The sequence below is a fragment of the Neodiprion lecontei genome, chromosome 1 (genome assembly GCF_021901455.1).
Source record: "Neodiprion lecontei isolate iyNeoLeco1 chromosome 1, iyNeoLeco1.1, whole genome shotgun sequence".
Taxonomy (NCBI): Eukaryota; Metazoa; Arthropoda; class Insecta; order Hymenoptera; family Diprionidae; genus Neodiprion; species Neodiprion lecontei.
Window position 1 is genome coordinate 14,330,639 of NC_060260.1, and position 12,291 is coordinate 14,342,929.

Below are 12,291 nucleotides of genomic sequence, written 5' to 3' on the forward strand. Positions count from 1 at the left end.
CGAGCGGTCGGCAGAGCACGTTTCATCTTACGAGAGTAGGGGTAACCTTCAAGGGTTTGCGTCTGGGATGCACGAATAGGCGGATTGGTCGAGAGATAAACGGCTTGGTCGGTGAAGAAGGTGTTTCTATCCAGAACCGGCCTTGTACAGCTACTTCTATTATTTTATGGTTTAGAGAAAAAGCTAAACTCGCTCACTTTCTATTTTTTTGATTACATTTTTTACATTTTTTACATCGAATAAGATGTTTGCATTTTTCAATTGAATCACCTCAGCTCAATAATAACTATATGATTGGAAAAATTATTGACGTTAAATCAGCAAACCACATGTGCTTGGCGACACATGCTTCAGATGTTATCAATTTATTTCGCAACTTTTAGCAAAGGATACGTAGAAGACTATATATACTTTATTATATGAGAGCGGACTTGATTCTAATTTTTGTACATAATTTTTTTGTGTATTTTTAGAGTTTCATTAAACATTTTTTTGTGGGGATATAGATAAAGCTACGTACGTAAATGTACTTGTCTCCAGTTTTTTGCACCATTTTTGGTGTTTTTGGGGTTTATTTCACGACTTTTCGCAAAGTATTGCTATTTTCAATATTCAAAATCGCCGGAAATTCTAAAAAAAAAAAATTCATACGTATTCTGAAAAAATCAATGAATTCATTTCATATGAAATAAAAGAAATTACTAGAGATTCGTGGAACAAATTTTTGCTTAAACTATTCATTACTTGGATAATGGAAAGGAATGAATAACAATTAAAAAAAAAAAAAATTCCTTTGTATTATATAGAATGAGGCTCTCTTAAATTTTCCCTATTGAATCTTCATTCATCTATTTCTTTTCAATCTGCTCATTATTTCACTCACTACAAGCCTACGTACAAAATCCGGAGGCCCAAACATTTCATGTTCATTCGTTATCGTATTGATATAATGTTTCATATAAATTATTATATCATACGATAACGAATGGATATGTTGAATTTGTATAGAATGCCCCATACATACACCTGATCCACCCAGTGTGTGTTGGAACGTTGGGGTTAGCTGCTCGTAACCGACGGTGTGTGGTGTGCGTGCGTCCGTGAGCCGAGCGTTTTGCCAAGTGGGTATACCCGCGCAACTACGTTCTAACCACGGTCTTACATACAGGTCTGACAACGAAGGTAGCGGGGGTGGTTCATTTCATGGCCGGTTATGTATCTCATTTTGTGGCCGCCAGGTCGGCGTTCTGTTCGAGGGATGGATAATCAACGCGTGCGGAATGTAGCGCCAACGTAATAATAATATTATTATTGGCACATTTTCATTCCTACCATCCCTACCCCACGTACATACCTAGATAGCAGCGCCGCGACATGGCTATTTCAAACACTAGAAACCACGGACAACAAGAGAACCACGCCGCTCTGTAGAAAATTGGCTTCGTTGCCAGACCTGTATGTAAGACCGTGGTTCTAACTCACCTACGAGCACCGTACACACGCAACAACAGAGAACGTGCGATCTGTATTATCCACCAAGATCATATTTATGATCATCATGTTGGTGTAGCTCTAAAAGAACTCTGCAGCATCGACGAAGTGCGGTGACTTCAGTCTCGTTGCCGGGTGGCATGGCGACTTCCATGCGTAAATAATCATAATAATAAAAAGTGTGCGATGACGACGGAATCCTATAATAACACCGGCACACAAAAAAAATTAAGTAGAATGTGCATTTGACCGGACCTACCTACGAGTACGTATTTTGGTACGCTGAATCCGAATTCGAGGTCAGTTTGACCCCTACACCCCCAAAATTTCGAGAAAACTTCGAAAAACCGTAAAAACGATGAAAATCGGCAGTTTTGAAGATAAAAAAAATTTTTTGGAACTAAACTAAGCGTGATTTTCATGTATTTCGATCCACTGAATATGAATCGAAACTTTATTAAGACCACGAGCCGTTTTAAATGTAAAAAAATTACACAAACCCTCCAAAATTCCGAAAAAAGTCATTTTTTTGGTTTTTTTATTCTCGTTTTCAACTTCTGAAGACTTAATTGCTTGTGCCTGTAACCAGGGCGCCTCCACGTGGTGACGGTGGGCAACAGAACCATCTGGCAGAGTCCCTGGGTTAACGGCGTGTGTGCCGTCATGGCAGGTACAAGTGATAACTATTTTACGATGCAGGGATTCGGAAACCCAGTATCGGCGTCTGGTCAGGGTGAGAAAGCAGGCCCGCAGGCGTCGTCATCAAGCGACTGCAGCTCTTTAGAAGTGGGAAACTTGGCTACTGGAGAGTATACTATTACAAGAAGTAATTCTCATCTGTGTAATAAAAGTCCTGATTCATTTTGTTACATTTGTGGAGAATACAATTTGGAAAGGAATCGAAGATCGTTGTCTGATAAGATCAAACAAATTTATGAAGAATGTTTTGGTCTCCAAATTACTAATTTGGATTCAGCATGGGTTCCACATACGATTTGTAGTCGATGTAACATGATGTTAATCCGGTGGAAAAAAAACAAGAAACAGGAAAACTTGAAATTCACAATACCAATGATATGGTCTTCACCAACTGGTCTACAGAATTGTTATTTCTGTATGACAGATACTTCCGGGTTCACCTGGAATACAAAAAAGAAAATTGTATACGCCAATGTTTCATCAGCTATTAAGCCACAAAAAATAGAATTTGTCAAGGAAGTTAATACGGTCGAAGAAATGGATGTAGAAGAAGACGATACGCTAGTTGAAGAAAGTTCGGAAGAAGATCATTCAGAAGATGAAGAGTATTTACCTGGCGGAAAAACAAAAGACCCTGAAACGTTAAGCCGAGAAGAACTTAATGATCTGGTTCGAGACTTGGCTTTACCGAAAGATGGAGCTGAATTACTTGCGTCAAGGTTGAAAGAAAAGCATTTTTTGGCTAAAGGTGTATCAGTGACATTCTATCGAAATAGGGAAAAAAAATTTCGGAAATTTTTTATGAACGACGATCAAAATTCGGTGGTATACTGTTCAGATGTTAAAGCTTTAGTTGATGAATTGAAACCGAACACGTATAAGGACGATGAGTGGAGACTTTTTATCGATTCATCGAAACGAAGTCTTAAAGCTGTTTTGCTTCATATTGGGAATGAATTTGCGCCGATTCCAATAGCTCATTCGACAAAACTGAAAGAAACTTATGAAAATTTACAGATTGTATTGGGAAAAATGAAATATTCAGAGCATAACTGGAAAATTTGTGGAGATCTCAAAATCGCAACACTTTTTTTAGGTCAGCAATCGGGATTCACTAAATATCCTTGCTATTTATGTTTGTTTGATAGCAGAGACCGGAAAAATCACTATGTCAAGAAAGATTGGCCATCAAGATCTTCATTGAATCCAGGTTCCCATAACGTTATACGACCACCCTTAATTCAGTCTTCCAAATATTTGCTGCCACCACTACATATCAAGTTGGGACTCATAAAACAGTACGTGAAAGCTCTGAATAAAGATGGTGATTGTTTTGCATACTTGACAGAAAAGTTCCCTGCAATAAATGATGCGAAATTGAAAGAGGGAATTTTTGATGGACCCCAAATACGATCTTTATGTCAGGATGCAAATTTTGAAGAAACAATGAACGACACAGAAAAAGCAGCTTGGGTAAGCTTCAAAAATGTTTCACAAAACTTTTTGGGAAATAACAGAAGTGAGGATTACAGCACTTTAGTTGACGCATTGCTGGAAAACTACAAAAATTTGGGTTGTTTAATGAATCTCAAATTACACTTTTTAGATTCTCATCTTGACCACTTCCCTGAAAATTGTGGAGACTATAGTGAAGAACAGGGAGAACGTTTTCACCAAGACATCAGTGAAATGGAGAATAGATACCAAGGAAATTGGAGTGTTAACATGATGGCAGATTTTTGTTGGATGTTAAAAAGAGAAGTACCCGAAGAAAATTTCTCTTCTGGGTTACCCCCACTACAAAAAAGGTGGGTTCAGTAAAAAAAAAGCAAAAGGAAAGAAGGAAAAAATCGACCGGCTCTCGAAATTTTCTTTCTTTGATTTGTTTTTTCTCTCCGAAAATACAAAAAAAAAGCCGGGATTGAATTTAAAAATAAAAAAAAAAAAGCGTGAACTGCGATCGAACCCGTGTCCCGCATCACTCCATCCTCATGTTTTTTTTTTTTTTTTTTTTTTGAGGAGGAAACCATATTTATTTAGATGAAGAATAAATGTTCAATATTTACAATATTGCACTTGTAATTACCTTAGTTTATGTAACTCCGGCTTAAATTTTAAGCTCAAGCTAACATTTTGTTTTACATTAAGTGGTTAACTTATTTTTTAGTGTTTTGTTTAAGACTTGAATGCAGTATTATAGCAAAGGCAGCAGTAATCAACTTAAATACAGGAAAACTTCGCGCAAAAACTTGTGATTGAAAATTCATCCTCATGTGGTATCCACTCAGCCACACCACAGCTACGTCCGTGATCGCGCGTTTGCTCGGTATGTTTATGGAGCTTGCTTGGAATTCGCTGATGGTTCTCTGGAAGATTCAGTTCGAGAAAAAAAAAATTTCCTCCAACCACTTGCCCATTGCACATTTTGCATAAATGTTATCGAGCTGGCTTCGTATATTTTTCCATAGACTGCGTGTACAAATATTCGAGAACACCAGGCATCACATATTTTCATACCAATAAAAAAATTATATTTATTAAAAAAAAAAAGTATTCGGGCTGGGAATGGTTAATTATTTTGGTTCAGCGTCCGCTAATTGAATTCAAAATTTATCAAATCTGGAGATACTTTTATTCGCTGATATTCATAATTAAAACAAAAAAAAATCCCAATTCTTGCATTCCTGGAAACATCTGTGCGAGCGGGGACATGGATGCGATTGGCAACCACTTGCTCGATCGACCGAGTATATCTATATACTTAGGCTTCGACTCAGGGATTGTCGCGGCCTAACATCTATCTAATCACAATTTCATCGCACATAAACTAAACTAACTTCATGATGAATACATTCATGGAACCCTGCCTTTCCTTGTTGCTCTACACAATTTATTACTACTTTTCTTTGCATATTTACCTGGTTGGTGTGTAAAGAGGACTTGTCCTATGAGCACAATAAACGCATATTATTATTATTATTATATACTCTGCGAGCGCGCCTAACTTCATGACTGGCACACGATTGTGGGCCACCTTCGGTGCATGGCCGCCTAGGTGTCAGGTCGGAAATGGGCCACCTTCGGTGCGTGGCCGCCTAGGTGTCAGGTCGGAAATGGGCCACCTTCGGTGCGTGGCCGCCTAGGTGTCACGTCGCCGCTCCAGCCTAGCTGGTATCACGAAAAGTCGAGCGTTGGAGATTTCCCTGCTAATCTCTGGTGCGAGAGCTACGCGCTACGATTGTTATTGTTAGATTCGAAGAAGAAAATAATCGATCGAAGAATTCTAAGAATATTTTCGAACAGTTCGAAAGTATTCTTTCTCATATTTTATCGCGAAGTTTATTTTTACTTTCTCATCTTTTCCTTTATTGCACGGGACGACAGACGTGACTGACGTGTATAAGAAGTGAAACATCTATGATCGTAAGTATTTACTTCATTGTTCTATATTATGAAATTCAATTTGGCAATCATATTCGTCTTGCAATAAATAATTAATATACGAGCATCATTCAGAATAGATATTTATTTGTATGGTGCTTATATGATCATTCTCAATTATGTGCTTATTGCAAAAAAGAATATGCCTGAAAAACTGAGATGTAACTTTTCCCCCGTGTAACGACCATCTCTGGTATCTTCTCTTTTGGTCCTTGGTGAAGCGTGATTTCTTGAAGAGAGGAAGTGGATTACAGCACCATGGATCTGTTAGATAGAGTACAGTTCACAGCTTTTTCTCTAAAAAGGCAAAATCAGTATCTGAGGAACTAGTTGGGTCATCTTCGTCGATGCCTTCTAGTTCTTCGGGACAGGATAGTAACGCACCCACTGATGCTGATGCCGGACTTGTTAATATTGGATGCGGATCGCCTGACTCTGCTGTCGAAAAAGAAAACGAAGCCCGGGCTCAGTTTCAGTTTTCATCAGATATCGGTTGCTACATAGGGCATACTAACATTATAACTAGATGATTTTACTAAAGTTATGCTACTCGAGCGACATTGGACACCGCCTCCACATTATCATTTTCCTAACTGTGTCGTTACTAAGAAAGGGAAAGAGCTAAAGAAGTATGCCCAGAGATCGCATCTGGAAAAGTTTCACTGAATCGAGAGCGTTTGCGACCAATTATCAGCAGCATAATATTCTGTGGTCGTCAGAATATTCTTTTGCGTGTTCACAGGGATGATGGTGCATTGTACCATTCCAGTAGTGATGATCATGAAGAGGACAGCCCTGTCGCTAATGATGGCAACTTCAGAGATTTGTTGCGCTTCAGAGTTGATTCTGGTGACTTAAACCTACGCCGTCATCTAGAAACCGCTTCTTCCAATGCAACGTACATAAGCAAAACTGTACAGAAGCAGCTCATCGACGTATGCAAAGGAGAGATCCAGGAAGTCATGTTTGACAGAGTTAAAAAAGCAAAATTCTTTTCCATTATGTTTAACGAAACAACTGATATATCTCACATCGAGCAACTCAGTCTATCGTTTCGCTACCTCCACGATGGAGCTCTTAGAGAGGATTTTATCACATTCTGTAATGCGTATGTGATTATTCGTCCTGAAGATGCATCTGAAGAACTTCGTCTCACTGGCATTGCCCTGGCACACATAGTTGAAGATCTTTGCAAGAGATTTAATGTGGATCTGACGAAGTGCGTTGGAATCGGCACTGACAGTTGCTCAGTTATGGCTTCTGAAACGAAGGGTGCCATTTAAGAACTCATCAACACAGCCATCCACGCGAAACGCTGTCCTTGTAGTAACCATATCCTGAACAATTCACTAGCAATGTCTTCTAAGGTCGTGCTCTGTCGCAATACATCGGCAACAATGAAGAAAATCGTTGCGTTTGCTAATGTCTCGGTAAAGAGACATAAAGTCTTTCAAGAAGCACTTGGCGGAACTGCACTTCAGGGGATCTGCGAGACGCGTTGGGTTGAGAGGCATGACGGGTACCTATAGTTTCAGGGCGACACATTGGTGAAAATATGTGATGTTCTCGACCAAATTTCATCGTGGAAAGATAGTAAAACTGCATCTGATGCTCAATGCCTTCGACAAGCTTTGCGCAGTCCGGAGTTTATTATCTCTTCTATTTGCCTGAGTGACGTATTAGGTGAGAGTTATATTTTATTTCCTTCCACAGTAACAGCGCTCAGCACTATTCAGAGCTTCATTTTCACTTACTTTTATCCATCACGTTTCAATGACAACTGTGTCACTCAGCCGCTTTCTTCAAACATCGTCTATAGACTTGAAGAGAGCAACAGATGCCATGAAAGATACCATGAGCATCTTAGAGCAGAAGAGACAGGAAGCTGATTCTGTTTTCAGGCAACTGTTTTCGGAAGCGCAAGAGCTTGCTGCACAATTGGATATAGAGCTGAAGGCACCGCATACTGCTTCACGGCAGATACATCGAGAGAATTATCAGCCAGGTCAGTCCACTGAGAAGTATTTCCGGAGAGCAATATACATCCCTTTCTAAGACAATATCATCTCTGATCTAAGAGAAAGGCTCTCCCCTGATGTAATGAATGTTTTCAATCTGCGAGTTTTCTTGCCTCGTACAACGTATGCAGAATAAGATCTTATAGCTGTGCGCAAAGCCGCGAATATATACAAGCAACTCCTAGATGCTCCTGTCTCCTCTGTCTTGACGGAGTTTCAACTGTGGATTGCCAAATGGAAACGCGAAGTGGTGTTGCATTTCCCAATAATTTGAGTCCATGAAGTCCATGACAGTCGAACATAGATCAATATCACACGTGATCAACATAGATTTACGGATCGATTCCCGCTAACCTTTACTTCCGTCCGAAATGCTGAACTATTAGCAACACCTAAGCATGTACTGGTCGTCAATTTTTGTGAGTAATCTGTTTCAAATTTAACTTATCTCCTTCTCATATCTAACTCCACATTCTTATTAAGCACTCTTTCCACCATAATTCATTCTTATTAACGTATTTTTACTCTCTTTAACCTTCCGTCAAAACTCGACGCTTAACCTAAAACTGTCACTCAGACATGTGCGTGTAATTTCTTAATTTTTCACCTATTTTTGCAACAACATGTATTAGTATGAACGTATCTCCATGCTTTCAATCCGATTTTGTTTTTGAAGCATTCTTTTTGTTAATCATTATATAAATTTATCCTGAGGATGGTCGGCAGGGCCCGGCCGAAACGTCGATTTTTTACTCACGTTTTATAAATCATTAAACGTCTTCTCCTGACCGGCTTTTCGACTAATTTCATCATCTCCAATAATTTGATACAGATTGTAGAATCGTGTGACACAGATCTATACCCTTTTATCAACACATTTCTTAGAATTGTAGCCACATTGCCAGTTAGTTGATCAACAGCGGAGCGTACGTTTTCAATCCTCCGCCGTCTCAAGACTTGGCTCAGGGCAACTATGGAAGAGCAGCGGCTCACTGGGCTTGCTTTACTGTATATCCATCCAGACATTGACCTCGATATCGACGCTGTCATTACAAAATTTGCTAAGTGCATCAAAAGACGTCTTGAATTCGTTTTGTGACTGTAGGCATTCTTTGGCGAGTTCAAGTATTCCCATGGATTAGAAGAATATCGATGAAGGATGTGGGGTATGAGTTTTGGTTATTGTATGTATCCGAGCTCACTAAAAATGTCCATTATACTATTATATGTCTGATATTAATAAAACTATATATGAGTTCTTGAAAACGTTGGTCTAATTCAGTTCACCTGTACATCGATACGACCATGACCCCCCCCCCAAATCAGAAGTCTGGATCCACCCCTGCCCATATAAGACGGTTCTCCTTACCTCTACCCTCCACATTGAAAACAAAGCAAAGTGGATCGATGGAACAACGATTGATCGATAAAAAGGGCGCCACTAACGACAAGCCTATGGTAACGCTCTCATGGGTATCACGAACTGTCGGTTAGGGTAGAGGTAACTCCATTTTGCGGTGAACGTCGGAAACAAAACAGGTCTGACGAATAAAAAAGTGACTAATCGATGAAAGGGGCACCACTTGCATCAACATTTCGGTTGGTAAGATGCCAACCCATTCAACAGCACAAAATTTAAAACATCTGTGGGGCCGTTCAAGTATTACGTAAGCAGATTTATTGCAATTATTTACCCCCCCATCCCCCTTGTCAGCAAAAGTAAGCAAAGCTCTTACCCCCCCCCCATGCTTACGTAAACATTTGTCAATTAATGTATTGTTTTTTTAATTTTATAATGTTATAATTATAATTTGAAAAATAAGAAAATAGATTTAGGATAGAGATTATATTTTACTGAAACGGTATTCAACATAGAGTAAAGGACAAAAATATTATATCTTACTAACATAACAAACTTATTTTAAATTTTTGGTACATATATTAAATTCAAATTAACAGTCTTCAGTCCATGAAACCCGAATCCATGATTCTAAGTTTTCGATGACATTGGATTGCTTCGATTGCTGCTCAGTGTTGTGAGTCTGCTCGCTTTCATCCGATTTTGGAATGTCTACGTCATTCTCATCGAGCCATTCAACATCATGGTGCTCTAAATTTTGAATAATGCACATCAGTTCATTAGCACGACGAGCAGCGACTCTTACAGGTCTAACTTTCCTATCAGTGTGCGTGTTTACTTTCTTATGGATCTTTTCGATGTGACGATTTAGTGACTTGACGGAAGCATGATAAAGACCACACGTTTTGCATGTTCGACTTGATAGCCTCAATTGTACCGTCGGACAAAAATAATCGTATGGCATTTGCAGGAAATCTTTGAGTGAAGCACTTAAGCGTAGAGCTAAATTGACTGGAAGATTAAGAAATTGCCCTCCTTCATCTAAAACCAAGTCATCAACTGTTTGTTTTACTTTTACAGGTGGTGGAAGAAACCTGTTGTCTAGTAATCTAAATAGTCCACTTCTTGGACGACAGCATTCTGTATTTCTACATTTTACAATTTGGAGCAAGTATTGGCTTTCACGCACATGTTCTGAATACCATTTAATGTCTGGAAAATCAGGAAGATCTTATTCACCTGCCCCAACATATTTTGCATTAACATTATAGCCATCAATTTCCATTGAACTCCATACTTCAGCTAATACTTTTCCTGCAAATTCGAAATTAGATCTTTCTAAATGTTCATCAATTGTAACGCCACGTTCATCCAAATGAGACCCAAAATGGTCATGAGGCAATATTAAACCAGCCAGTTCCCGACTAAGAGGAGCCATTCTGCGCTCTACTCTGTTATACGCACTTCTTCCGGGAGCATTGGTAGCTAAAAACAATGCATCGAGATCATGTCGCTTAAAGTGTTGTATAGCAAACCCTATGACTTTTTGATAACGCGGATTTTCATCTGGCCCTCCATCAACCGTCATGATTACCACTGGTTTTACTAGTCCATGGTCAGTTTTAGCTAATGGTCGAAACTCTTCAAGTTCGAGAAGCGTCTCGAAATCCTGAGCATGAGTATTAGCAGTAGATGAACTATGCTTTCCACTTCGAATAGCGATGTATGTTGGTCCAGAATATCCAACGGCTTGCGGTTGTCCTAGCATATTGGAAGTGATTTTGATACCAGCATAAACAGATGGTATTAATTTATGACGCTCAGCGATTACCCAATCGTGATCAGGCAATTTGATTCTATATTCCATGTGCATTAGAAGAGGTGCTTGCTTATTTGCCGCAGTTACGCCAATAGGGACTCGAGCTTTATCATCTTGAGATATGAAAAATACTTGATCTGGTCCTAGTATGGATGCTATGTTCTCTAAATAATGGATTGATGTTTCAGCGAACTTGCTATCTAAGTGGCTCTTGTGGTGATCAGTTTGAGCCCGAATGAGCTTAACAGGGACTGTCGATACATGTCTTCGTCCCTCTGCAGAATTAGATTTTCTGGGAATCAAACGAAGATATGTCCCACTGCGACTAATGTCAAATCCCATTTTACGTAATTCTTGTGTGAGTTCATCAAGAGTTTTTACGCTGCGAATTGATTCCGTTCGTCTTCTATCATCTGCTGCACTCCCAAATAAAGCTATATCCGCGATTGTTTTCAATAGTAAAGGTTGATTGCTTTCAAGATTAGGACGTCCCACTGAATCCCTCAGAGATAGTCTTTTTTTCATTTCTGGATTTTCATGACAAATATCTTCTAACTTTCTTTTCATACCATCCCTGTGTTTCTTCTGGGCAACTGCGTTTTGAACCTTCCTATTTAAAGACTGTTTTACTGTTTTTATTTCCTCGCGCAACTTAATGATCTGTTTATCAACTTCAGCACGGATTGACATAGTATCTCTGGCAGAATACAAAGCATTCAAATTTTTTTCGAGTAGAGCAATCTTATTTTTCATAGCTTCCTGAGAAGGTTTTGGTCTCTGTTTATCTGTATTTTTATTAATTTCGCATTGCTGTTGTGATTCATTACCGGTTTTTATTTTATCTTCTTCCTGTTTTTTAATATTTGAAGCTGGCTGTGTAATTTGTGTTTTTTCTGCAGGTTTACAGGTTGCCTAAAAATAAAAACTTTCTATGGGTTCTGCTAAAGATTCTCTTATTAAGCTACATAAATACAAAGTATGGCAATAAATATGGTAAATACAAAACCCTATGGCTTTAAATCTAATATCTTTAAACGAGCAAATCGTTCCGGTCACAAAATACAGGGTATTATAGTCTATTCAAGTAGGTATTTAAAAGAATATAAACAATCTTGATATGTCTTTTTATTGAAATATGCAATTATAAAATCAGATATCTGTAAAGGTGCGTACAGACATCGCGAGGCTTGCGCCGCGAATGGTTCGTCTCGCATACATCAACCTGAGGCATGCTACGGCACATGTATACGTGCGAACCATCCGCGGCGCACGCCTCACGATGTTTGTACGCACCTTTATGTACTTACAGAAAAGCAATTTTTTAATATTGGTTGAGTTTTTAAATGAATCACAACAGATTTTACACAGTTTACAATTTTAAACCACATATTTCAATAAAAAGACATATAAAGATTGTTTACATTCTGTTAAATACCTATTTGAATAGAGTATAGTTTTCTGTA

General features: G+C 38.8%; 1 protein-coding gene across 2 annotated transcripts in view; it reads left to right on the forward strand.

Annotated features, from left to right (window-relative positions):
* Positions 1–1,970: 1,970 nt before the first annotated feature.
* Positions 1,971–12,291, forward strand: part of LOC124295250 — a 100,455-nt gene continuing 90,134 nt past the window's right edge. Inside the window, exons 1-6 of one of the 2 annotated variants that reach the window (XM_046744567.1) lie at positions 1,971–3,663; positions 3,797–3,998; positions 6,374–7,314; positions 7,533–7,636; positions 7,835–8,833; positions 8,932–9,316. In XM_046744567.1, the coding sequence (XP_046600523.1) occupies positions 2,155–3,663; positions 3,797–3,919 (1,632 nt within the window). In that variant the 5' untranslated portion in view covers positions 1,971–2,154 and the 3' untranslated portion in view covers positions 3,920–3,998; positions 6,374–7,314; positions 7,533–7,636; positions 7,835–8,833; positions 8,932–9,316. The remainder of the gene's footprint in view (positions 3,664–3,796; positions 3,999–6,373; positions 7,315–7,532; positions 7,637–7,834; positions 8,834–8,931; positions 9,317–12,291) is intronic. The other variant, XM_046744616.1, reaches the window with a different exon arrangement.